The sequence below is a fragment of the Balearica regulorum genome, chromosome 2, assembly GCF_011004875.1.
Source record: "Balearica regulorum gibbericeps isolate bBalReg1 chromosome 2, bBalReg1.pri, whole genome shotgun sequence".
NCBI classification, from domain to species: domain Eukaryota; kingdom Metazoa; phylum Chordata; class Aves; order Gruiformes; family Gruidae; genus Balearica; species Balearica regulorum.
In genome coordinates this window covers 46804867-46831644 of record NC_046185.1, presented here as the reverse complement: position 1 = coordinate 46831644, position 26778 = coordinate 46804867, and the positions used below count along the sequence as shown (strand labels likewise).

The 26778-nt window shown below is 40.9% G+C and overlaps 1 protein-coding gene across 18 annotated transcripts in view; it reads left to right on the top strand.

Moving 5' to 3' along the window:
* DTNA (dystrobrevin alpha) overlaps positions 1–26778 on the top strand; it is a 232148-nt gene that overhangs the window by 172517 nt on the left and 32853 nt on the right. For 7 of the 18 annotated variants that reach the window (XM_075744129.1, XM_075744127.1, XM_075744128.1 and 4 more), the window contains 7 exons: positions 893–998; positions 3534–3700; positions 6186–6310; positions 11608–11688; positions 13590–13679; positions 19370–19447; positions 20084–20176. In XM_075744129.1, the coding sequence (XP_075600244.1) occupies positions 893–998; positions 3534–3700; positions 6186–6310; positions 11608–11688; positions 13590–13679; positions 19370–19447; positions 20084–20176 (740 nt within the window). The remainder of the gene's footprint in view (positions 1–892; positions 999–3533; positions 3701–6185; positions 6311–11607; positions 11689–13589; positions 13680–19369; positions 19448–20083; positions 20177–26778) is intronic. The other 11 variants (XM_075744132.1, XM_075744133.1, XM_010301885.2 and 8 more) reach the window with 3 other exon arrangements.

Below are 26778 nucleotides of genomic sequence, written 5' to 3'. Positions count from 1 at the left end.
TAGTACACACTTATGTAGCCAGTATATTAGGTAGGAAAGAGCAAGTATTTATGGTGGAGGTGTCTCAGGCTGAAAAATCACCTCTAGGTCTGAAAAAAATAAATGAACTAAGATTTGTGCTGACTTTTTCCAGATGCCTAAGAAACTTAAGGCCCTAGGTGACATTTTTTAAATCAACAGGGATATTTTTAGAGTTTAAATCTCTTTGAAAGATGAAGGGGCATAGGCCTTCAAGCTCTTACAGGCATGGAGAGTTTAGGAACAGTTGCAATCCCTGAGTGTATGCAAACACAACATCCCACAGTCGGAGCTCACCCATAACTAGTTGCAATCACTCAACAGACAAGCATAGTGTCTTAAATTACAGTAACACAACTGCCTGTGATGGTCTGTCCTTACCCTATATTTGTTTTGAAATTATACTCCCTTGTCATGATTTTCTTTCATTTTCTTTGTTGGGAGTACCATCAGTCACTTTCTGCACTGGCTTTTCATGTGAAAATTGGTAATACATAGTGATACCCTACATGCGCTTGTACTCATTACGGGGTGCTCAAAACACACGAGAACAGGAAGAGCTGAATGCCAACCTTACTCACAAAGCATCTGCAGGCAGTGGCTTTAGAGGAGAGTCTTGAAGTGAATGGGAGCTAGGTATCTCCAACCCAACCTTGTGAAAAGGACTGCTAGTCATCAGCACTCTGCATTGTAACTACTAAAAATAGTCTAGAAAATCTCTGCTACTATCACTTGGGTTTTTTTAGTTAACTAGGGCTACAAGTAAACAGTGTCTGAAACTTGTTCCCAAGTGTTTCTGTAGGGACAAGATAAAATCAGTTGGATATATCTAATTACTGATTCTTTGTGCATGTTTTTTTGCTTGTTTGAGCAGAAAAAAGTCACATTAAACACTTTCTTGGATACTCTCATGTCTGATCCCCCGCCACAGTGTCTAGTGTGGTTACCACTTCTGCATCGACTGGCAAATGTTGAAAATGGTAAGTAAGAGCTGCTGCCAAAAAACAGGTACAAGAGTAAACTTTTGTGTGATGATTTTTCAAACTCTGTAGATGGTTTTGTAGGAGCTACTGTACTGGGTTCATTGACTATATGTGCTATTTTTACAGTCACTGGTAAAATATTTAAAGAACCCTGTTGGTCGTTCAACCAGGAACATGGCTTAATTTTTGCTGCATTCAGGAAATTATCCTGATCATGTCCTCTCCTCATGTGCTCTGGATAAGCAAAGAGCGACAAGACTCGATCCATTCACACACTTATATTTGGTAAACTATCAAGGCCGCAACTTTTATCAGCTATGACATATGGTAGCTCAGAAGGAACAGCTCGGCAGTTTCCGATCATGCAGTATTCTTGGCAGGAGATGTCCGGTGCAGTGCAAAATACCAGCCAAAAGGTCCTTATGAAGGATCTCCTCCTAAGCCTATGCTGCCAGACAATATACTCTGAAAAGGAAGTTCCAGATTCGTCCTTATCCTTTGCTTGTGGGGAAGATGACAATTTAACTGTGAGACGCCTCTTTCTCCTCAAGGGTTGTCTTTCCCCAAAATGAGTAGATCACAGATTTTAAGACAGGAAGGGACAATGAAGATCAACTCAGTTGATTACTGCACAGTGCATGTTGCATGTCCTTGGACAGTAACATCTTACTCAGCCTTCCAACTTCTTGAGCACCTGGGGAACAGTTCACAGACTCACAGAGGTAGTCCTCCAGCCAAACCCATTGTGTACATATGTTTCTGTAGAAGGTGCTGCCACACTGAAAGTGCAGGGGCAGAGCTAGAAAGCTTGTGCATCTCATCTCACTGTGTGCACCACCAAATTGCAGCCCACAAACTCCGTACAGTTCCTTATGTAGTTCTGGAGGAGTTCCCCAGCTTCAATGCAGCTGGCTTCTGCTGTCCAGAAGGACCAGCACTGCCAATATTAAATAGAAAAAACCCATGAGACAATAAAAGCCTATTTACTGTCTTGTTTATCTGGGTGTACTTGTTCCTAATGTGGCATTTCTTGCTCATGATCATCAGGAGGCAATGATGCTGACAGTCATTATTCCAACAATTTAAATCTAGAATAAGGAAGATTGAAAAGTCTTCAAGGGAAGGACTTTATGCTAAAATTTTAAAATACTAATTTAGCAAGATAAGATAAATAGATTTTTTTAAACAATTTTCCAGCCCAGTATTTTGCCTCAGAGGTTGTTGTGTAAGGGGCTTGTTGAATATTGCTGTGTTGTTGCTCCCTTGAAGGTTTACTTCCAGCATAACTGAAGCTTTGAGACATTGCAGGGAAAAAGAACGGGGCAGGCGGGGGGGCGCAGGAGGAAGAAAAGATCGTATATACTCATCCTGTGGGCAATAAAAGTATTTATACCATATTTCCAACAAGAAAATGGGGCTGGTGGAAGGGAAGGTGTGTAGCCATTTTTTGGTGATAGAAGGAGAAGGAGGAAGTTGTACGTGTTGTTATGCTAAATAAATGACACTTCCACTGAAAGGCACCAAGGTGGGTAAGGCAATGTTCCCAAGTCCTTCTTGGCTACGGAGCCACCTATTTACCCTACCTTCCTCAAGCTCTTGTCATCCGTCCCTGTCCCTCAGCAGCTTCACACAGTTTCCCAGCCTAGAGCACGAATCCTTCCTGCTGGGAAATTCTGGCAAGGAATTAAAACCTTGACACATACTCAGCACTGATCCAAATCCTCCCAGACTGAACCTTACAAGAGAAGAGCAGAAGGTGTCTGGGAACAAGGAGACATACAGTACCCCGTGGTAAATTGGGTACATGCTGTAGTGAGGAGAGAGGAACAGAAATAGTAGCATTGCCAGGAAAGGGCTTCAAACTGTCGTGATTGGTGCCTTGGCGTGCTCAGTGACTTGAATCCTCGTTACTGTCTGTTTCTGAGTGGAACAGAGAACAGATCCACACGGGTTCCTTCAATGGCCAGCTTTCCAAATCTGGGCATCCAAAGCTAAGTGTTCAACTGCACGTGTAGGTATCTAAATGACACCAGTCGCACAGATGTGACAGCAGTAATTAAGAGACACCGACATGCCTAAGTACATTTTTGTGCTTTCAGTAATCGAACAGCGAGTTTGACTTTTCCTCTGAGGCACATCGCGTTAGCTCCTCACAGCACAGCAAAACATTCAGCTTCCCCCAGTAACGCAGCTGAAGGGTGCAGTGGGTTTTCCCATGTACGAATCTTCTCTATCATGTATTCTGTTAGATGCTGAACACATTTTTCGCTGCTGCGAGCAGGAGGTGCGGGCATCAGCTCAGAAGTGGTAAGGGTTTGGTGCCCAGTGTAGGAAGCGTTGCCTGTGGCTCAGCACAGGTTGCTGGGCGGCTACTCGAGTTTTCACGGGTCAGAGCTGTAGGCGGCATCCAATGCTGCAGATCACTAGAAACAAAGAAGGGATTCACCCTTCAGTTCAGGGCTTTGTCTGTAAACTTTTGCTGGGGGTTTCTCTGCTTTGCTTTATGGCTCAGTGTTTCTCTCTCCTGCACAGTCTTCCACCCTGTTGAGTGTTCCTACTGCCACAGCGAAAGCATGATGGGTTTTCGCTACCGCTGCCAGCAGTGTCACAATTACCAGCTCTGTCAGGACTGCTTCTGGAGGGGCCATGCCAGCGGTTCCCACAGCAACCAGCACCAAATGAAAGAGTACACGTCATGGGTAAGGGAAGGCTCGCGCCTCGCTGCAGACTGCTTTGCCCTCCAGCCAGCGGAGAAGTCCCCGGCTGCAGCTCCGGGAAGCCATCCGGCACAGGGAGGCCGGGAGCCGGGCTGCAGGTTTGGATTGGTGACCCCATCAGGGAGGCTCCTGCCTTGGGAGCCATCGGGAGAGCGCAGAGGTGGGAATAGTCTTTTCTGGGTGAGGACCCGGGGCGCCTGTGATGGTGTGTGCCGCGGGGAGGGCAGTGCAGGAGGGGCTGGCAGCAGGGCACCAGGCTCGCGGCAGCTTCTCCTGATCCCACAGGACTCATGGTAAAATCGTCATGGGCTTGCTCTGTTTGACTACGTGTAAATGAAATGATGAATACTTAACGCTCGTTCATCAATCAGCCAAGTGGCTGCAGCATATGCGTAGCATTTGAAATGGTCCTGACACTGTAGATTTGAGTGTGGTCACGGGCTTAGATCCACAGTACCATTTACTGTAGAGAAAAACACACTTCAGTCTTTTTGCTGTTAAACAAAATAATTCAACGCTTTTTCTAAGCTGAAAGAGAAGTATCAACAACTACATTAATCTTCTGAAGGGCATCAGACCTGGGGGCTAAGCTCTCCACGGGCTGGAGCAAAGCCCCAACAGAAGCTCTTGGCCGTGGAGCACCCCCCATCCATTCAAATCCAGAGACCGGCAGAAAAATCCTAACTAATCTCAAATATTACAAAAGCATATTATTATTAAAAAAAAGAAAAATATGCATATAGCAATGACTCACATTTGTACAGTGCTTTGTGTGTATTTTTTAACAAAATTCTGAAGCTTAACACTTTTAAAATACCTGTTTTTCTGTTGACGCAGCAGGCAAGGGTTAAATTTGATGCGGTTTGCTCTGTGTGCCAGTCACACAGGCCCTGTGCTGCCTCCCAGCAGATCTGGGTTTGTAATTGGTTTTTGTGGGTCCTAATTGCTGCTTGTTGCATGGACACAGTGGCTTGAGTTTAGTCTCTGAATAGGAGAGTGCCCGCTATGTAGCTCGGACTCCCTTTCTAATAGCGATTTGTGCTATAAAATCATTTTTTGCTGTAGCCAGGGAGCTGTAATTATAGATAGGAAGTAATTGGAAAACTTAAGATTTCTGCTCAGCAGAAGGCAAAAACGTGACTGCATGCCTAGTGGTTTCAAATGTTTCCTTGTCAGAAACAAATGTTTTGCTTCAAGTTTGAAATTGCCTTTCTGTAGTGTTCATTAGCATTTGTTCAAACCAGATTAGCATTCTCCATAATGCATCCATATCAAGCTCCACATGCACATTAAAGGTGTTCATGGGTACAGTGGAACTCAACTGATCTGGGTTCAGAGTGAAATCACATTTATAATGAAAGAGAAAAAGGCTGAACTTTACATATTTAGGTTGGAATTCTGTAATAGAAATATTTCACTATTGTCTTGATTACAGTCATAACTTGATGCATGTGCACATATACAATATTATTCCTGTTAAGTTCCAAAAACGTTTTTGAATTTCAGCGTATAGAGCTGTGTTTCAGGGGGAGGAGGCAGTGTAAGGATCACTACCCCTGTTTTACTGGCAGAGAAGCTGAATCACAGAGAGGTGGGCTGGATTCCCTGGGAATCTCTCACACAGCCTAGAAGACACCCTAGATCTCTGAGCCCTTCCTTAGAAAAGTGTTCAACTCCAAAGTGTCCAAACAAAACCAGAAAGCAGAAAATAATGATTTTTTAGATTTTTTTAGACTTGCTGATGGGATTTCAGGGTGAAAAGCATGCTTCTTGCGCAGAGCCTCCCCATCTTTTGGTGACAGTGACAGTACGTCAGCCTCTTCTGGCACACTGTCGCCATGATGGGGCAATTCCCTGGAATATCCTGTTCCCCGCTGTGGCAGGGGCTGCAGCGGCCACGGGAGGTGTAGGAGGAGCTTTAGAACAGCAGCTACACAGTACAGGGTGCTGGAGCTGAGGAGGGAAATACTACCGAGGAGAAAAAATTTATCAGCCTGGTGCCTGGCCCACAACTTAGGAAGGAAACGGTGTCCCGTACGGTGTATCTATATGGACAGGCATACACAGATGTGTTCTGCTTGCACTCCAAGCTGGTGAGGTACAGGCCAGCTCCAGTCCAGGTGACACTAACTTTGGTTTGTCCTTGATTCAATACTACCTGAGTGCAGCATTGCAAAGAAGCCATGGCAAGTGCATCTGTCCATATAGATATACCCTGGCAACTGCATCTGTCTGTGTAGATACACCCCCTAAGCCTACCCTAAAGGCCCCTGAAGGTAAGAGTAATCTTTCCTCCAAACTGAGTGGTCTTTGCCTTACCAGACTCTCGGGATGGGAGGGGGGTAAGGGGGATGTCAGTCGATACATATGTAAGCCGTAGAGCTTCCTGTTGTTTTGTGCTTCCTATAGCAGAAACAGTATGCACCTTACTTGTCCAGATTACCTCTACCTTCCTTGTTCCTCCCAGAAATCACCTGCTAAGAAGCTAACTAATGCACTTAGCAAGTCTTTAAGCTGTGCTTCCAGCCGTGAACCTTTGCACCCAATGTTCCCTGACCAGCCTGAAAAACCTCTAAACCTGGCTCATATTGTGTAAGTATCTGTGTGCTGTAGAGAAAGTAAGCTTTTTGTGGGAGTTGCTTACACTGAGTGTAGATAGTATAGCTCTGAACAAAATGGGAGGCAACTGTGGCGTATCGAGCTCAATGCATCACAAGTGCAAATTCGCTGATAAGGGTATTTAGTATAAAAATGTTCTTCTGGTGTGACTTCACTTGAAGAGTCAGTGGGATATGTACATATAACCAAATACTGGGACACACAATGTTGGTATGTCCCCATTCTCCCCAAGAGATATCCATTCAATTTCACAGAGTTTCAGCACTTTGGGATGTATTCATGCCGAGAACGTTAGCTTTGTCATCTAGAGACTCTCAGCTTCAGTGTATGATGACAGGTATGTCTTAACACAAGGCACCAGAGAAAAGTGAAGTTCTACGAGTTTTGTTGAAATCAGTGTCAGAGTTCTTGCTGACTAGTGGAGCTGCGGCTTCACCCAGCCCTGAAGACTAGCTACGTGATTCTGCATAAGAATTGTGTCTTTAATTGCCAAGTCACTTGAAGAGGGTCTGTTACCTTCACAGTTTGAGACTTTGGGAAAGCAAAAGTATTTTTTGATATAGCAGTTTATGTAGTTACTTTTTCTCTGCAGAAATCAAGAAAATCAAAGCAGAGAGAAAATGTATTTGTGCAGGGTGGGGAAATTGTCACTTTGTTCTAAAGCATGTCCACCATCCATAGTGGCAATTGCTCAGATATTCTCATTGATTAGCTTGTTTTACCTTTGCTTCCTGTGTCCTTAAAAAAAAAAAAAAAGTTAAGTTTTTCCAGGAAAAAACAAGACACTGGTTGGAAGAAAGTTACAAAGAAATTAACTTGGAAAAATTATTCCAAAGATACTGTCTTTAAAGTATTTCTCTTGTTCTGGTATATGTCTTAAGAGGTTTCTTAAGCACCTTCCCAAAGGCCCTAACTGAACTATTTCAGGCAGCAGCCATTAAAATTGTATTTGCATGCTGCATATCTGTATTACTGGCTGCTGAAACCATTCCGGTCTGTAATTATTACACATAGTTACTTTTGTCAGTACCGAATGTGTGTACATCGCATCTTTAAGGGCAAGTGCATGCTGGCCAATGTGGGCTGTGTGGCACCGGGCAAGTTCATCTAACCTGCCTGACATTTTAAGGATAAATCATGCTGATGGTCCTCCTCATGTGGTCACAGCAGAACTTTTTCAAGGCGTGAAAGTGTGCTCTGCTCTTCAAACACGAGGTGCCTCTGGCATATTCAGAGTGCCAAATCTCTGTTACACTCGACTGCCAGCTAAATCCCGTGTACCTCTTTATGGAGATGTACTGGGAGGATGTTGTTCTTTGGAAGAAATCATCCAGAGATGGATCTGCTGAGCTACCCCAGTGCTGTGCGTGGTACAAAAGCCTGGCTCTGCTGGCGAGCCAGTGATCATTTCACAGGGCAGATTTTGGCCATCCGTAAGAGAAACAGAAAGAGACAGAGAGCGTGAAATGGAAAGAGAAGCCTCTGTTCCCTGTTGGCTGGAGGCCCCTGAAGGTCTGGGGGTATGTCAGAAGATAACGGGTAGTGAAATCTGGGCTACTGTGAACGGATTGAATGCATTTAGGCAAGGCAATGGGAAGGTACCATAATTGAGTAGGATCGGTTCCAAATCTTTGCTGTGAAATTAACACCTTCCCTTCTTCCTAACTATGCAGACGTAATTTAGAGTGATTGGATGTGAGAACAAACCACCATCTATTTTGTTTTATGATACAGTTTCTCTTTATTCATAGATTGAAGGCAATATAACTTGGCAATATATATTGGCTATAATGGTACATGAGTGAAAAACCTGTAAGTTGTGGAGGTAGCATGATCTACAGCATAATTCACATAAATTAACTGAGGGGAGAGATGTGCTACAGTACCTCATTGAGAATATCTTCTCGCTGATGTAATTTTTATTTTTAAACATAATGGAAGTTGAGAGAAACGGCTCTGGGCAGGAATCCAGGCAAAAAGAGGTTTATATGTGCATTTAATGGACGAATTTTGGCATCAAAACAGTATCCTTTTCTTAGCTTCTAGCTTAAATGGGAACAAGTACGCTCTGCATTACTATATAGCCTTTCCTTTTCATCATTCTTCCACCTTTGAGTGGCAGCAGACAGAATGACTGCATTGGTTTTTTTGTTTTACTGGTGCCACACAAAATTTTCAGTTAAGCAAGACACACATCTAAGGCTTACCTAAAGAAGTAGTTATCAAGGTGTCATTAACCTGATGGAGGAACTCCCCCCACAGATGGAGGGATTATTTTTCCTTTCTATACATAAGATTGGCAGCCAAAAAGAAGCATCAGATTGCAGAGATGACAAATGGCACGGCCAGTGCATTGTGGAGGGATTTTTCAAATGCATTCTGCACTGGCCTGGCTTTGTTTCTATCTAAGCCTGTGGGGGCATTATTTTTGATATCAGTATGAAGAGGTTAGACCAGCATGGAACATTTTGGAAAATTCCTCTTATTTAATTCAGTTTATTGCTGTGGGTGTGTGTTATGCCATAACATGTATTTATTACATAGCGTATCTCAATAGTATTAAGTGTTTTCTGCCTCCTTGAGGAAAGGTGATTGAGTATCATCAGCTCATTTTTATCAGAAAGCTTAATCACTTCCAGAAGTTTAGAAATAACCTCAGAGAGATAGACATTTATATTCAATAGCTGAGTTTTCCTTTGCTTTACCATAAAGTCTGCTGTACCACATTGCACAATTATATATGTAAGTATGAACATCCATTTGATATTCAAGCTGAACCTGAGGAATGTGATAGGGGGCATCAGCCTTTAAGAAACTTGCCTTGGGAAAGCTCAGATTAGTTCAATACAGATTTCTCCATATAAGAATTGATAAGCTAATGCTAATCACAAAACTTTAGCAAAGCCTTGGAGTTTATAGATATTTGCACACAAGAGTAGCTCTGCATATGTAAACAGATCAATGACTTCTTATATGTAGAAGCTCTCATGCTTTTTGCTGAATTAGGGTCATAAGAATGGAGTATGTCCAATGCACTACTTAGACCATACACATTTTAAACTGACAATTTAATTAATGATCTTTTTTCCATTTCATTTTGGCTGCAAAAGAGATACTTGGTGAGTATTTTTCTTCCTTAGTACACTCATTGGATGAAGAAGCTTGGGAAAAAAGCAATAATCTCATTATTATGAATCCTTAACTTTTTATCAGAGTCCGGAGCCAAATAAATAATTGTCTTTGAATACAGAGACAGTGAAAGGGAAGAGCTCTTTTGGGGGTTAGAAACTTTCCCTTGCACCCCTATTTTGAGATAAAGCTTAGAGAAGACATTAAGCTGAAGTGTGCATGTGGTGATCTGCTGAAGGCCATGGCAGAGGTGGATGGGGTGCAAGGCCAAGCAGAGCCCAAGCTCTGCCGCGGGAGCACTGCTCCCGCCTCCTTTCCTGGGACAGTGTTGAGAACCAGCCTCTCATCCCTTCTCCTCTGCTGTTTAGGACTCCACAGCCCAGGGTTGGACCCATCTTTCAGAAACCCCGGACTGTGCCAAATTAGTTTTTGAATGTGTTCGCTGGCCAGTGATTGCATTGAGAAAAGGAAAAACGCTGTAGTCGCGTGTAGTTGGTGTGAACTATTTCTCCTACATCAATTACCACCCTACAGTTCCCAGGCAACAAAATACCAGTTGCTTACCCATTAAATAAAATAATTTCTAAGTATTCTCTTGAAGTTTATTTTCAAATCTCTGTATTTCAAGACTCATACCACAATGACCTTTCCAGTGGATTGGCTCTGATCATGGCCTCATCCAAGCTCTTCCTACCTCTGATGAAGGAGACCATGAAAAATAATATTAAACACTTCTCCATAACTATCTAGAGCATAAAGTGCTGCTTCTCAAATTTGTGACTGACCAGAACTGGAGTTTTTCATGTGGGTCTGCAGGTGCAGGGTTAGGCTAAAACTATATTTTCATACAAATAAGTAACATGCCAATTCTTACATCTTTCTATTCCCGAGTTTTAAACTTCTTAAAATCAGTGTGGTGTTTTCATGCTGAGAAATCCATTTGGACTTGTCAAAGACCGCATTTATGCTTGTTTTCTAACAGTTACAAAATAAGAAAGAAAATATATATTAATAGTTCACTTCTGTGCAGAACTGGCTTTCTTCATTTCTTGCAAATGGTTTGGATGACCGGTTGTCTTGCACATTTACAGCCCAGTGAATATTTTGCAGATGGGTGCTATATTTTGATTTGCACATCTGCAGAATTCAGAAAGCAAGACAGATCTTCCACAGAGCTTAAAGGAGGTATTAACCAACTTGAAATTGAGGCAATTTGAAGTCTGAATTATATATGGCTTCAGCTTCTGCTCAAAACTGATTTAAAACCCTGCGATTTTAATAACTTTTTTTTGTAGTTTTTGTTTAGGTATTTTTTTAGTTTTTCCAGAGTGTCTATATCTTTTGCCCAATGTTGCATAAGAAGTCCATTAAGAAGGGGAAATTTCTCCTTAATGGATACAGAAGAAAAATTTATGCACAAAATATTTTTTAAGAGTAGACAATAAAAGAAAGCAGGGGAAATATTCCTTCTCATTTCATTTTTAGTAAAAGCAGGAAATAAAGAATGTAATAATAAACCCATCATTATTAATGAGTTCTCTTAAACGATATACTTACTTTAAATTTTGATTTGAGGGTTTGATATACCAGCTGAAAAGCTTTGCAATTAAACCAGTTTAATACTACATGTATTTTATGGGACACTGAGGGCTAGGGGTACATTGTGGTCACTATGTGGTTATGGTAGCATGGAGCTTAGTGCCAGGGATAAACTTGTGAAAAGCTGTATAATTTATTGGCGGTAACCCCCTGCAGAGCTCCATGCTGCCACAGCGAACCTGCTACCAGTGCTCAGCCCGGCTGGAAGCAGCAACTGCACCCTGGACTATAGGTCTGGAAAGAAAAAATGGGATAGTGGTTACTTTGCTAAAGCTGGGGGGGGGTGGAAATCACGCAAGTTGTTTAAACTCACCTCAGAGCACACAAAACCATTATTTCCTTCCAGGCCTAAGTAACTGGTTTTATTAACTTCTGCTTAAAACACGGCATCTTTAATTTGGAACTATTGCTACTTAAAGCAGAAGATTCCAGTAGTAATGTTACTTTAGACAAGAAGCTCATTTAATTATCTGTAAATACTGTTGCTGATGAGTTTCCTTTTGTGCAAAATTAATGCAACTGGGTATTTTGCCTTCTTCTAGGCCCCCCCGACCTGTAACCAGCATGAATGACACACTCTTCTCCCACTCTGTTCCCTCAGGAAGCCCGTTTGCAAACAGAAGGTGAGTTCTTACTCTAATTTAATTTAAACCACGATATGAGGGTGGTGGAGGTTTCAAGTTTCAATTCCTCCCTGGGGAAGAAAAAAACCAAAACAAAACCACACAACTAAAACCAAAATAAAATTAACAGACATGAGCAGAAAATACCTTGGTTATTTTGGACTGATACCAAGATAGCTAGATGGAGAGCTGGCGTTAGGGCACCCCGGACTCCTCACAACAGAGCACAAAACTTCAGTTCTCATTTGGCCTGTTACATCTCACTAAACGTGCTCACATGCAACCTAGGCAGCCTCCCTCAGGGGCTGGCAATGGGCTGTTGGTAAGAAGCCATTTTGTAGCAGCACTGTGGGAATAGAAACTGGGGCATGCCGTTGCCTCCTGGGAATACCTGCATCATACTGCAAGATAGGATATGAACAAAGAGAAACCGTGTTCATACTTGCAAAATATAGCAAAGACATCCTTACTCCTGTTAAACCATTCAGATTTTCAATAAAGGCTACAAGAGAGAAGGAGTAGTCTCGGCATATGGTGACCCTTCAGCAAACAAACTAGAGAAGAGTGGTCAGAAACATTAATCCCAAAGAAAAGGTGCTTGCAGCTGAGTGTATGCATTTTGGCTCAGTGTTTTCACTCATAGCACCAAAATATGTGTGTAACATTTTCTAGCTCTTTCATCCAATCTGTGTAAACCTAGATTTACACATAGATGAGAAGTTGGCAGAAAAATAACTTTCTGCTGTATATGGGAAGACAAGTGATATGTCTTCCTTGGGTGCAATTAATTGCTTGGTTCCTGCTGTACATGTCAGTGCTTCAGCATTCCCAAATAACCAAACACAATCTCTAGGTATGCATGGCTACGTTTTTTAACACCAAAACCAAACCTGGGGTGTACCACACTTGCAATGTCAAAGTAAAGAGGTTTTACTACTGCTTTGATTTATGAGCTTTTGTTACTGGGAGCTATAAACTGCAAACTCTGGGTGTTATCTAAGTAGCTGCTGGGTGTGACTTAGATGCTTTTTGGAAGCCAGTCCCAAAGCAGCCCCCAAGACCAGATCTGCTGCCTATACAGACAGCGAGACTGCAAATGCAAATTCATTCCTGTTGTTGGAGTATATGGAATTGTATGTGCCAGGGGAAGGCAGGATAATCTGTTCGTGGCCTCTCCAGAATAGGTCATTAAGAGCAATGCTCTTTAAGACTGCAGCTGTTGCTTCTGTTTATCCCCAAGAAGTCCCTGTGCTCCTTCAACAAAAGTATGCTTTGCCATTTAGGCCAGGGATCTTCGGTAACAATCACAGCACTATCTACCGTGCTGCTTGTTTTTCTTTACGTGTGACAAATTCCTGATTATTTTACTTTTGTGTTCTGTAATAATTCAACTGACTGTCTTTAACTGTCAGGTTTAAACATACCTGATTCCTGAGCCATTAAAATTAGAACTCCTTAATGGAGAATCCCCTGAAGGCAGCTGACAATAACCCCCCCAACCATAGGTATCCAGACTTCCTTGTAAGTGAATAGTGTTACATCCTTATACAGCAAAACACCTCCATGATGCAGCAGTCAGTTCTGGCTTTTTTAGAGTTAACAGTGCCCTGTTATGCAAAGCAATTATGTAGCTTGTATACTAAAAGTTTTGTAACTTTTGTTTCATTGACCTAGCAAGATTTTAAGTGTCTGACAGCTTCTTCTCAATATTTTTATTATCATCTCTTATAAATTTAATTTGCATCTTTTTATTCAAAAGAAAAAGCACCCTACAACCTGTTAAGTCAGTATCCTTTCTAAATGGTTGCAAATTGCATTTATTGTAATGAGCCCACTCTGAACACATTGCTCTCTGTGTATGTTTTTTGAGGTATTAACAAAATTTCATTTGAATCATTCAGGTTACTTGAGGGTATAAATGTAGCCAGTCCTGTGGCTGATGAGCATTCTCTTATAAAGCTGTATGTAAATCAGCTTCACAACAATTCACGGTCAGTATGAGAGCACTAACTCACTAATTGCCGTAGCTCTGTAGCTCATGCACTAAATCGTTAGCGATTCTGCTAAACTACTAAAGATACTCTTCCAGGAAGGCTCTGGTGGGCTAGAGGGTTTCTGCAGCTCTAATTAGTCTTTTGAATAGACTTCCTGCTGGCTGTGGGCTTTGCCAACTTCTCTTGCTTCTGCACCACACAAATCTTTCACTTTACCCTTTCACGTAGGATTAATATTAATGTATCTAGAAGAAGTTGGAAACATTGTTTTTGCAAACTAAAAAAATACGCCTTTATGGTTTCATCATCAGTGTATAACTTGCCTGTTGCATTCTTGACCGAGGAGCGGAAGAGGCTCGCGTGAGAGCCTGGAAACGAATCCAGGACTTGCAGCCAGCCTCCTCTTCCTCCTCCACGGCTCTCGCTGCTGGTGGTTACTGTTCTGCAGTTAGCGCTGCTTGCCAATAACCTTCCCCAGACCCCTTTGCTTTGCTTTTCAAAATGGCCACAGAAAAGGCGGATATAAAGCTGATGGAGACTTCCCATTTACTTAGTGCGTGTTGGATTTGGACCGATGCCTCGGTTGCTGCACCCTTTTTCCAGCATTCCCTCATCTTAGTGACCTTAAGGAAGAGCCTATTTCACTCTGCATAAAAGAAATTTGCAGTTGGAAAAGAACAGTTTCCCCATTTTTTTTTACTGTGGAATGTAATGACCTTTCTTTTTCCTTCTTTGATTAATCCATGAGCGTTAGCTATAATTCAGTAAGAAAGTACTGAGACCAAGCTACTTTTCTGCTAAATACCAAGTTCTTCAATCTGTATTAGACTAATAACAGTATCTTCATTCATTCTTTTAGGTTTTACTATTATTATTGCACTGGTAAAATCAGGCCTCATTAGTGGAAGCTCATCCTCCCATACATCAGGAAAACAGACTTTGACAGCTCTGTTTGCAATTGTGCTGATTTTATATGAAATGCTCCGTGATTCATATTATAACAAAAATTGTACAAACTCAGGGTAAAATTTCTAGCTGAATGTAATCAATGCTAAAAGCTCTGCTAGCTCTGTTTTCACTGTAGACAACTTATGGTTCCTTAAATTTGTGTTGCAATCCAGTCCAGAGGTTACAGATAGCTTTAAAGAAAATTTTTGTGTAATTAGAATGTTTATGCAAAGGTGAATTGGCACAGACTGTCATTTGTAGCATTCCCATGGTATTTATTTCAGCTAGTTGTGTTCACGTAAAAACGTTACCATTCACAACTGGTTTCTCCCTGTAGCAGGAAATGCTGAATTCAGCACACCAAGTCATTCTGCTACTGGAAATGGATATGGTGTCATAAGTTCAGCAAACTATCATCTTCATTTCTGGATTCATGGGTGAAAAAGGGAAATTAGCTGGGAAGAAGAAGGATTTTACTAGAGGAAAGATCTTTGATAACTTGTGAATACTATGACAAATTGTGAGGAACAGCTGTGAAATGAGAACATTGTATGTTCTTTGCAGTTTAATTGAGTCTGAAGCACTGATTTTGGGTGGGTACCCAATTATTCCAAAGCTCAAAGGAGGTCAGATTCAGGCTTTCCTTGAGGTACTTAGTTTCTTCAAACCACTTCAGAATCAAAATCCCTTTAAAATTTCTCTGCTTGCTTTGCTTAGTTTGGGCCACCATGTCCATAAGAGAGCTTTCATGAGGAGGTATAAAAATTACAAGTACCTTGCTTCTAAATATATACAGCATGCTATTTGACATCAGCAATATGCTCTGTACAGCTCAAGAACAACTGTAAACCACCTAGATTTTTTTTGTTTCTTTTCTAATATGTAATCTTCTCCCAAACACTAAATCACAGTCATTTGCTGCAATGACAGCTAATATGTGATTAAAACCGTGAGTCCTGTAATTTTTTTCTGTAGCTAATATTCAGGTTTTACTCTCACATTTGTTTTTGTGATCTCTCATTACCTAGAGGGCAGCAGAACAAGGGAATATTGCTGCAGAGTAGGTAATGCCCTTGCAAACCCAATGAATTGGATACGTTATGTCAAAACAGGTCAATTGAGAGCATTGTAGAAACTTCTGTCCAGTCAAGAGGAGTAACTCTATACCCTGAATTAATGTTTTCTTCTTTATTTGGATTCTTTTGTTCCCCAGCTGCAGTCTGTCAGTGCTGCCTTAAAGTACAGGGCTACCGTAGTAATGGATACAATCTCTTCCTCTTTCTTAATAAATGTCTTCTTTAAGCTATTGAATTGTAGGGCTATGGTGGGATAAGATGAAACAGAACATTTTTTCTTGCTTTTTTCTCAGCCCCTCCTCACAGCTAATACATTTAGTTCTTTTAAAGATGCAATAAACTGGAATAAATGGAGTGATGGAGCACATTCTGATGAAGTTGAAATTACTTGGCAATTCTGTGGTAGACATAAAGAATGCACTATGGTATCAAATGCCTATAGCCAAGGAGAAATTGAGTCTTATTCAATGCTGAGTCAGAGTAGCTGGTGCCTTTTTTAATTCCACATAAAAGCTAAAAAGAATTGGTTATTGTGCTGGGCATAGTGGGAGACTAGGCCAAATTTCTGGGCAACAGCTAACTTTACAGCAAAACATACTGGTTGCTGTGGTTGTCCATGTTTCTGTCACTAAGAAGTGTGGTAGACTTGAGCTGCATGTTGCCTTTGTATGTTTTCAGAACAAGATGAGAATCCTTATTTCATCGGTGATATTCTACCTGCTAAAGGAAAGGTTTCTATGCCTGATTGTTTAGAATCATAGAATCACAGAATGGTTTGGGTTGGAAGGGACCTCAAAGATCATCTAGTTCCAACCCCCCTGCCATAGGCAGGGACACCCTCCACTAGACAAGGTTGCCCAGTAGTAGTAGTAGTAGTAGTAGCCAGGTGGACACTAAAGTGGGTATAACATTTACACCAATATTGTTAGGTCTACATCTTTGTAGACATCTGCTCAGAGTTGGAGATTTTTTCTCTTAATTTGGATGGGGAAGCATTCTTTAGCATCTTGCAAAATGCTCCATTTTAACACGGATATATCTTTAAAATATATGTTCCAATTGGTAGACCCAGAGAAACTCACTGTGGCCAGAGCAATCTCTGAGGTATTAGCTGTATTTTGGGGAATATGCAGAGGATATAGGAGGATGTGGGAGAACAAGAAGGACAAATGTCAGCCCTTCCAAATGAAGGAAAGTGGAAGGCAGAAACAGGGACAAAGATTGAAGGGATTATACAAGAGACACCCTAACCTTGGTATCCAAAGATACTGAAATTATGAAAGAATTAGTAAGCACCTGGAAGATAATAAACCAATGAGAAATAACCAGCATGGATTTGTCAAGAACAAATTATGTCAAACCAAACTAATTTATTTCATTGACAGGATAACTGGTCCAGTGGGTAAAAAAGAAGCACCAGATATGATACAGGTTGACCTTAAAAGGACTTCTGGCATAGTCCCAGATGACACAGAAGTATCCAGAGGAAATATGGACTAGGGGAAATTAGTATGAGAGCAACACTGAAAACCAGTAATTACATTTTCAAAAGTTTGCTGTCGTTCTAGGAGGACGTATCAGCTGGGATTCTTGAAGGCCATCCTAAGTCAGGCACTGTGCATTATTTCTTGTAATCACCTAGTGGGAGCAATAGAGTGAGTGTATGCAATTTGTAGATGGTATAAAGGTTGAAATAGTTATGGGAAGGAGTGCTTGGAGAGCAGTTTCTAAATTAAAAAATGAGCTCAGTTGCAGTGGTAGTAATTGATGTCCAAATGATCTGAAATCAGTTAGAGGAAACTCAGTAATTATAAGTGAAAAGTGCTGTGGCAAGGAAGCAAATAATCAAATAAAAGATGGAGCATAATTGGATGGACAGAAATATTTTGACAGAGGACCTAGCAGTTGCAGTGAACCACAAACTAATTGAAGTCAGCAATACGATTGTTAGACTGTATCTGACCCTGGGGCATCATGTGGAAAGCCATTAAAACTCATTCCCTGGAGGAGGAGACATCTGCCTGGAGGTTTGCACCCAGCGTAGGGCCACTGCACAGGGACAAATATGCTAAACAGTATGACAAAGTCCAGAGGAGACACACAAACATCAGAAAAACTGAGAAAACAACTCATAAGAAGAGATTGGAAGATGTAAGTTTGCTTAATCAGCTAAGAAGGAAGAGGACATTGATAAACATTGTATCAATTGCTCAATGAGGAATGTTTGCTTGCCGGTCCCATCACCCTAATGATGTTACTTCTGGAGCACAGGAGAGGAGAACTTTTGGTTGGTAGAGGGGGATCACACTGCACCATTAGAAAGCAAAGCACAAAATCTGCCCTGGTGTCTTTGGTATCCCATTGTGATTTAAGAACTGAACGCTGCATTTTTGGCTGAAATGGCACACCCCGTTACCTCTTGAATGCATTTTCCTTCTGTGACTGGGAAGAAAACATGGGTGGAAAACTTATCCTTCTAGATGGCATGGAGCATGTTTATCTGCGTGGGTATCGCTTCAGCGGAAGCGCAATGCACATAAGTAAGTAGCATGCTGATGGGCATAGAAATGTGAAGCAAGCATTTTTTCTTGCTGTGCAGCACTGCATTTCATTCAGCTATCTTCCAGATTTATTATAACTTGTCAGGGCTTGTGTTCTCAGGACACCCTTTGGTACCATCCTTTTCAGAACCCCGCTGCCAACCCTGACCTCCCAAAAGGAGTAGAGTGGCACGCACCTCATCTTAACTGAATTCCTTCTTTGTCCTAGTAGTAGCATTTTTGATCTTCAGTCCATCAGAACCACATCTGTGCGGATTTATCAAGCATCACATTTGTGCGACATCATCTGCCTATATACCACACACAGACACCCCCCCGGATGCACGGGTGCGTGCATGCTCACGCACTGGTCTTTTGATCAAAGACATTTACAGTATCAGTAGCCAAACCAAAATGTAAAGGTGAATAATTTTTATAAAGAAGAAAGTAAAATATATTTTGCTATGTTGTTTTTTAAACCAAAAATGCTGCAGCATGAAAGCAAAACTAACATTTCAATCTTTCCATTTCTAGTCAATATTATCTTATTAACATGGCTATTTTAGCATTGGGAAAGGTACAGTTACTGCAATCCATTAAACGCTGTAATTAGGGGGGGAAAGAGTGGGTTTGATGAACTATATATTTTTTTTGAATCAACAGAAGAACAGTACTTCTGAAAATTAAACGGATGTATCCCATCACTGGGTCTGAATAAGTGCATTTCCCTAGTTTATTGAAACTATCTTATGGCAAATGTGGAGAAAAGCAATTTAGCTGTTATGGTGAAGCTTTGCCAGTTTTAAAGCTGCATTTAAGATGATGTTTATCTCGGTCTCCACCTGGAAACTACACAAGCCGTCAGCTCTCCATTTGTGAGAGAAGCACATTCTGTTTGTCTTTTCTGTAGTGAAGGCTTTATAGTTTGCTTTTGGAGAACAGGAGGGAAAACTCTTAATTCCTGGCTTGGCATTCCCTGAAGTTTTCTAAAATTCCTTTAAAGCTTCTACTGTTATTTTTATTCAGTACAGGGGACTCAAATAGTTTCTCCAAACTCTGTTCTCTAATGAATTTCAGACATCGCTGTTCACCCTCTTCTTAGTTTTCCTGTCTTATTAACTAGCTCTCCTTCCAAGAATACTGAAGTAGAGCAGAGCAAACTGCTGGCTAGGGCTGCTCCAGCTTTCTTGAAAGGCAAAGGGTAAGTTAAAGAGAGACTATGTTCGTAGCTTGCACTAACACCGCTAAATCAAAACCTTTTCCTCTATTCCTCCTGCTTTTAATGTATTCTATAAACATCTTTCCTGAGAAAATTGTGTTAACCAATTAACCCAGTGAGCTAAGTAGGGCATGTTTAAATATATTTATGTACACCTGGATGTGTGAGGTCTTGATCAGACACTTCCAAGGAAATCCAACTTGTGATTTCAGTATGTTAATCATGTGTGTTACATACGTGTATTTAATGTATACATACAATACATAGTATATTAAAACAAAGAGTGCTGACCTCACAGTCTGCTGTATCTTGAAATAAATGGAACTGTACAGCTCCAGTCCCTGGCCAGATCTGGCATCTCACTGATTTCCAAGGCTGGCTCTGTAATTGAGTGGGATTCTACTATCCTAAGCCATTAAATACTTAACATATAAATTACAATAATAACAAAATAATTTCTGCACTTTTTTTTTTTTGTTGGTTTGTTTTTTTTTTTCTAAGAACACTTAAGTATTCTGTCCTAAATTCCCATTTCACAATCTCACTTGCTCCTGCTTTCTCTGTTTATTTCCCTCTGTCTGTCCGGACCGCACCCTCTCTCCCCCAACCCCGTTTCAGGTTACAGTACAGTCTCGATGTTGCAGACAGGCTGGCCGATGAACATGTACTCATCGGGTTGTATGTCAACATGCTGCAGAGCAACCCCGCACGGTTAGTGCAGGTTTGGCACCTTTGGGGAACCCAGGAAAGGGATGTTGGTCGGACAAATGCTCCCACTGTTTCCTCCTGGCTGCAGGCTGAAGCAGCTTTTTATGAGCACTAACCTAAAGGGAATGCGTATGAACACGGGGTATGTCCTCCCAAAGTTGGTGGATTGTGGCAATTGCTGTTATTTCTCTCTAATGATGTTAAGTAGCAAGGTATTGCAAATAACTGCTTAGTTAAGAATGGCGATACAAATTAATTTCGAATGCCATGCTTTAGTCAGTGCAGGACTTGGTGATAGTACAGAAATCTCCATATAACGATGACTAACGAGTCCATGTTTTCAAGGTAATAATTTTTGGGGTGATAAATAATTTGTAGCTTCAGCTTGCCTTGAAAGTAAGGAATGGTAATAGCATGTAAGTAATGATAATAGTAATAACAGGAATTTGCTTATTAACCTAGTGAAGGAAGGAGTTCATTTCAATTGAACATGCATCAGGCATTGTTTTTAAATCTGCCCAATTTCTGCGTTGTTTCAATCTTGGATCTAAATTTGCCCTTAGCTCATTCAGACTCAAGTATGACAGGTTTCTAAATGGGTGTCTTGAAGACAGTTCATCATTTCTGCTGGAGTGAATACGGAGCTTTGCCTACTAAACCCACCTGCTGTCGTAGCACTTGCGGGTGGTGGCATCGCACCAGGCTACTCCAGGAGTGGCAACGCTGTCTCTGGCTCGCTTCTCCAAGTACCACAAAACTCAATTTTGCAGCCCTGTAGCAGCAAGGTGGTGAGCAGTGTAGCGTATGGCCCTAGAAAAGATAACGCTGAACAGAAAGCTGTACAGTGTTTCTAACAAAACTATGCTCATGAGGGGTTTTTGTTCTCCTAATGAACCCCTCAGTTTTCCATCCTGCTATTGCAGAACATTTCTCAGGTTAGGAGAAACTTTCCATTTACTCTTATATGTAGGGAAGGCAATAAGCAACTTCATTTGGGAGGATGAATGCAATAGTTCTCTACAGTCTTACAAAATTCACTTCTGTGTGCAGCTCCAACTGAAAATGGGGGTCATTTGCCATGCCCAGTAGAAAAAAAAGTTTGCCTTCATTGTTCTGGACCTGCTTCTCTACTCTGTAGCCCACTGGAATGTGCCAGTGAGGAAAAAAAAAAAGGCAAAGTAGTTTTTAGTGAGGAAAATTAAAACCATTTCTTCAAAACAAAAACATTTTGAAGGGGAATTTCATTCCTGTAGAAGCACTTCCAGAAAGCAGGCTTACTGAGCAATATTTACACCATGGCTGTGAAAACAAGCAGTTGGGGGCATGTGGTAGACCAGTCATTGCCCAGCCATGATTGAGGACAAGAGTACACTACCTTGTATTACAGGGAGAAGGAAATGTGGCCCTGCCTACCACAAGTGACTTGCTTGATACAGCTCTTCAAGAGGCCAGCAAAGACTGGACATGGTTTAGAGTAATTTTTGGCGCTAGGCTGGTTTTTCAGGCATGGCATTTTGGATGCCATGTCTGTGATGCATTTAGATTAAGTGGTGACCACCAGTTAGATTCCCCCTGTGAGCACTTAGCCTCACCTTTACCATCTTCATCCTCTAAATTTTATCCAGTATATTTCAAGCTGTTCCTTCAAGCTTTTAGGCCAACCTCACCAAGTCATAGTATGTTTGTATCCTAAATTACGTGCCATAACATCCTTCAGATTTAATTTTGAGGGATGAATGGAGGGTGACTGATAATGGCCTTGATTGTTTAAATAACTGATGCAAAGCGTAATACATAACATCGGATTACTGACATTAAATCACTGCAGTCACAGCATCCTCAATGAGGAACAGTCTCAGTTATTTATATAAGATACCAATTAGATTTTGACAGAAACGTAACTGAGAGGGACAGCAGTCTTAGTCATGCATCAAACCATGCTGCATTGCCATTTTCTGCTTTGTGGCAATGAGACTGGTAGTAGAGAAAGTGAATGGTTGTATTTTGGGAAAGAGAAGAGCAAACAGAACATTGCCATCCCGAAGCTCCTGTGTGAAGCCAGTTTCCAGGAGAGGTAGGTCCTCCCTCCTCTGCGGGAGGCTCAGCTGCTGCATCTCATATAGCCTGGGGGGGGCATCTTCAGGAAATGTGAACCCCTCCTGCCCATGCCCCGAAGTGGCTGGATGCGGCTTGCTCAAAACCCGCACAGCTGTGTTAGGATGGTGCAGGTTCAAGTTATTTCACCCTGCAGCTTAACAAGATTTGGTAACCTGAGTAAAGCATGTAGTTAGCCATAATCAGGTAGCTTCTGATTTAGGGGAGGCTGCAGCTAGCCAGCTCAGCTGTTGTGTCTGCCTGCAAAATACCACGTGTACGTACCTATACGTGCCATCACATATTTTCAAGTGCTACTGGCAGCCGAAGATGAAAAGAGAAATGAATGCTTGTAGCTGGACCTTCATCTGCAAGAAAAACCTACAGAAATACTTGTGAGCATGATACATAAAATTGTCTTAAGAGCTATATAGTAGCATTTCAAAACAAGATGAGGGGTTTTTTTAGATACTGAGTCAGGCTAACTTATAGTAGCAAATGTTCAGTCCAATACAACCCAGTATACCTTCTGTTTTAAGTAGCTAGTATTTATATTTTGGGGGGTTTTAATTAATTTTCACTGCTTATCTTTATTTTTCATCTGCAGTTATTTGATACCACAACTAGAAGTACAAGTTTTCCTTTCCATCTCTCATAGGCTAATAAGCTACCTGAGTGGTTTTTTAAGAATCGAGTACTCCAGGGCAAATTAAGAAACAAGACAAAGACTTAATTTATTGTTTATAGTAACTGCATGGGTAGAAAAAGTAGCCCTTAGCCAGATGTCTTGGTTAGTTTAATCGTAAAGTGTGTTTTAGCATGTAAAACCAATACTTGATATTTACTTTAGTTCATCTTTAGTGTCTGATTCTAAAAAAGAACTTTTAACTGCAAATGGTTTTCCTTTTTGTTCATATAAGTTGTTAGAGACATTACCTAGCTTTGAATATTAATTCCACATATTTCAGTCTTTTCAGGTGCAGAAGTAAATAAGATAAAATATAAGTAGGAGGTTATTTTTGTTCCATAGGAAGCTACTTTCTGATTTTTATATGTTATACTATGTAGTACTGTGGTAAGTCATATTTCTGTACTGTAAAAGTGCCATGCCACTCTATGGTATTTTTAAAAATGTTTATTAAGGGCATGTGCACAACAGCTAACTCTAGCTGGGAAGGCTGGTTGAATCTTCCCTTGAAAGAGGAAAAACGTTCAGAGACCCACTGATTACAGAGGAAATGTATAGGCACTTGGCTCCCTTGAACGGAATTAGTTTTTATGAGTATACTCACATACCTGGGTGTTGTTGATCTTTTGATGGTAAAATCTTGGTGATTCTAAAGTAAATGGCAAATTAACAATAGCAGAGGGCTCAGATGCTGTGTCTCAGTTTAAAGTGCCTTAAAACCAGGACAATTTTCAAAGTGTCACAGATAAACAATCCTCAGAATACATTTGGTGGGTTGCAGTTAGGATATTGTTCATATAGCCCTGAGGCTTAGAAACATACCCTTTAATTTGTCAGTAGTTTCTGTAGTGAATTATTTATTAAATGAAGGTTTGTAGAATAAGAGCATGTCATGAAGTCCACACTGATACCTGTACTGCAAAATTTTCATGTGAGACTGGCATTTCTGAGACTTTTGTAACCAGTGGTGACATAATTTTAAGACCATCAGGGGACATCCCTATCACCTATTGCAGGGTGCCTACTGCAGAACAGGCTGATTTGACACCTCTAAAGCCTGAGAAATAGCCTCCAGATCCTCCAGTGTCGCTCCTGTGTTCACAGGCTATCATATTTTTCATCCTTTGCCTGCAGTTTTGAGATCCTTTTCTTATGGATCTCCTTTAGACCGTAGAATATTACACAGATCAGCTAAAGCCTAAAAAAGAAGTCCTGTTGTACAGATGATAATATTGGATATTCAGTCTACATCTGAATGATAGTAGTTCTGCCTGACCAATTATTGCTAATAAAGTCTTTAAAGAAGTGGTCACTAATGGAGAAGCAGTGTTAAAGCATTGTTTAACTTTTTTAGAAAAGAAGGATCATCAGCAGGATATTTGTATGCAAAAATGTTCAATTTCTTTCAAAAGGATGACTGAGTCATTCTCTTGAGGGTCCTAAATTCTGCACACATCTTCATAATATTTTAAAGCTTGTATGTATTTCACTGTATCATTGTCCGTGAAGCTGCTGAAGTAGAACGGAAGTAAATTATGGCAGATCAGAACTCTGAGACATAAAAGTCTTTGCATTCGAGGCTAATGCTGCTGTGCATACCTCTGTGCTTAATGATCATATAGAATAGGTATATTCCAGAATGAAATTTATCTCAGACATTGAAATTTAATTTACAAAGCTTTGGGGCCAATAATTTGTGGCATTCATAGACAAAATTTGACACCCTGCTACATCTATTTTATGACATCCACCTACATATAAATATATAGCAAAGACATAAAATAGCAAGTAAGAATCAAAAAGCTGCAGTGGCTTGGTTCACTCAGTAAAGTCATCGTCTCAGGGGTTAACTCACACCTCAGAACCATGTTGCAGATTGTGTAATGCCAACAAGTGGAACCATAATCCATTCTTTTTCCAGGATGGATAATATGGTTGCACATTGCTGTAAAAAGGAGAATTGATGCTGAATGTTTGCTGTTTTCACAGCCATCTGTTAGGATGTGATGTTGTAGTCATGATGGAGAAATTAAAAATGAATGATACTGTCATGAAAGTAACCCTTATTACGTGGATTGCATAATTTTATGTGTCTGCAAGAGCTGCTTGCCCCTTTCTTTCTCTGGATGACATATCAGGACAGTAAGCATGAGTATGTAAGAAGCAGAACTGTATAAATTTAGAAAAATACCTTTAGCTTGGGTCTTTTCAGAAAGCAAATCGGTTATTCCACAAGAATCTGAGTAAGCATAGAATTAAGCTATATATGTAACAAAATAAATTGAACATAAACAAAACCAAAAAGTCAGTGTTCATCTATCACCAGAAGTCTTATGGGCAGTCTGCTGCACAAGCTTAGCTTCCACAGAACCCCTCTGGGTCTGACTTTTCATAGCTTTAATGTTTTTCCAAACTTCATGTTTGTGGTCTCACCGGTTATTGTCAGAATAAGAAAAGGATTATGTTTGTCTCTTCTCCCTTACTTCAGCAAGCCATAACAAATCCACATGACTCCCAGCTTTAGTTTAATGATCAATGAATATCAAGCACTACTCATCTTTCAAACATAACTTCTAAATCCCAGTGGACTTAATCAAGCCAACTGAAAGAGGCACACTGCAGTTCCCTGAGGTACCTGGGGATATGAACTCACGGAAAAATTCTGGAGAAATACTTCCTTTTTCTTTTAAAGATGCCGATTCTTCAAAAGCAGAACTTCTTGCACGAGTGCTGTTTTCATCTGGAAGGCTTTTCAAGTTCAAGATATCATTTCTGGCAAAAATCAGAATAAGATGCCCATGCTCAAAATAACCCTTGTTTTGCGCACTCTTTTGAAACGTGAAGCTCATTTTCCAGTGACCAGTTGCATGCCCTGAAGACCCCATGGGTTGGGATGCTTGTGCCTGTCTCCCTTCAGCCAAAACACCCGGCGGTTACCAAGGCATGAGAAAAGAGGTCAGACTTACCTCTGTCTGGGATAGTCTGCAGGCTCTCTTATATTCCACACAGCAAAGCATTCTTCTCACCTCTTCCTAGGGGCTTTGGTTTTTTTCTCTTGTATATGCTAAGAGTAATGCAATATAGGGTTCTAAATCCCAGGATAATCCAAGGTCAACTAAGTCCTCTTCATATATCACTTTTTGTCAATTTATTAGTTTTGGTGGTTCTCTGCAAACTTCTAGATATTTAGAAATAGTAAAGGTTCTCACTGTATTACCTTTTTCCTGCTCATCTGACTAAATAATAGCTTCAATTTAAAATAAGGACAGCCGGCAAGGGATTAACCTGAGAGAAATATTTGATATTGTTAGGAAAAAAAAGAAGGTAATAAATTGCAATATTTTAAAGGAATTCAGCATATTTGCAGTAAGTTCTTACGCTTTCTGAGTAATTGTTATGGAGATTCTGCCCACGTGACCAAAGCAGATGCTCCTCATAGTCGGTGCTAGTAGCCTCCTGCATCCTGGCAGCAGGAGTTGGCTCCAGGTTAAAGTCAGTCCAGGTCTGGGATCGGTGGTGCACCATTATATGATTCTTTAAAATCTTACTCCCAAATATCAAGAAACCAAGAGTAAAAGAGTCTAATTATAAATTCCTAGATCAGTGGTTCCAAACTGTGGTCCATGAGGCCTTGGTAAGTGCCCTGCAAAACTGTCCTAAATAGCGTTTTCTTTTGCAAATCTGACAAAGCTTCTGAAATTGACCTCAGCCCACACTGAGGTTCCCACTAATCCATTGTCCAAAAAGTAATCGCTTTTCCAGGTGATACGACAAAACTGTGAAGTAAAAACAAATGGTGACTGGTGGTCCTGTCCACCTCCCA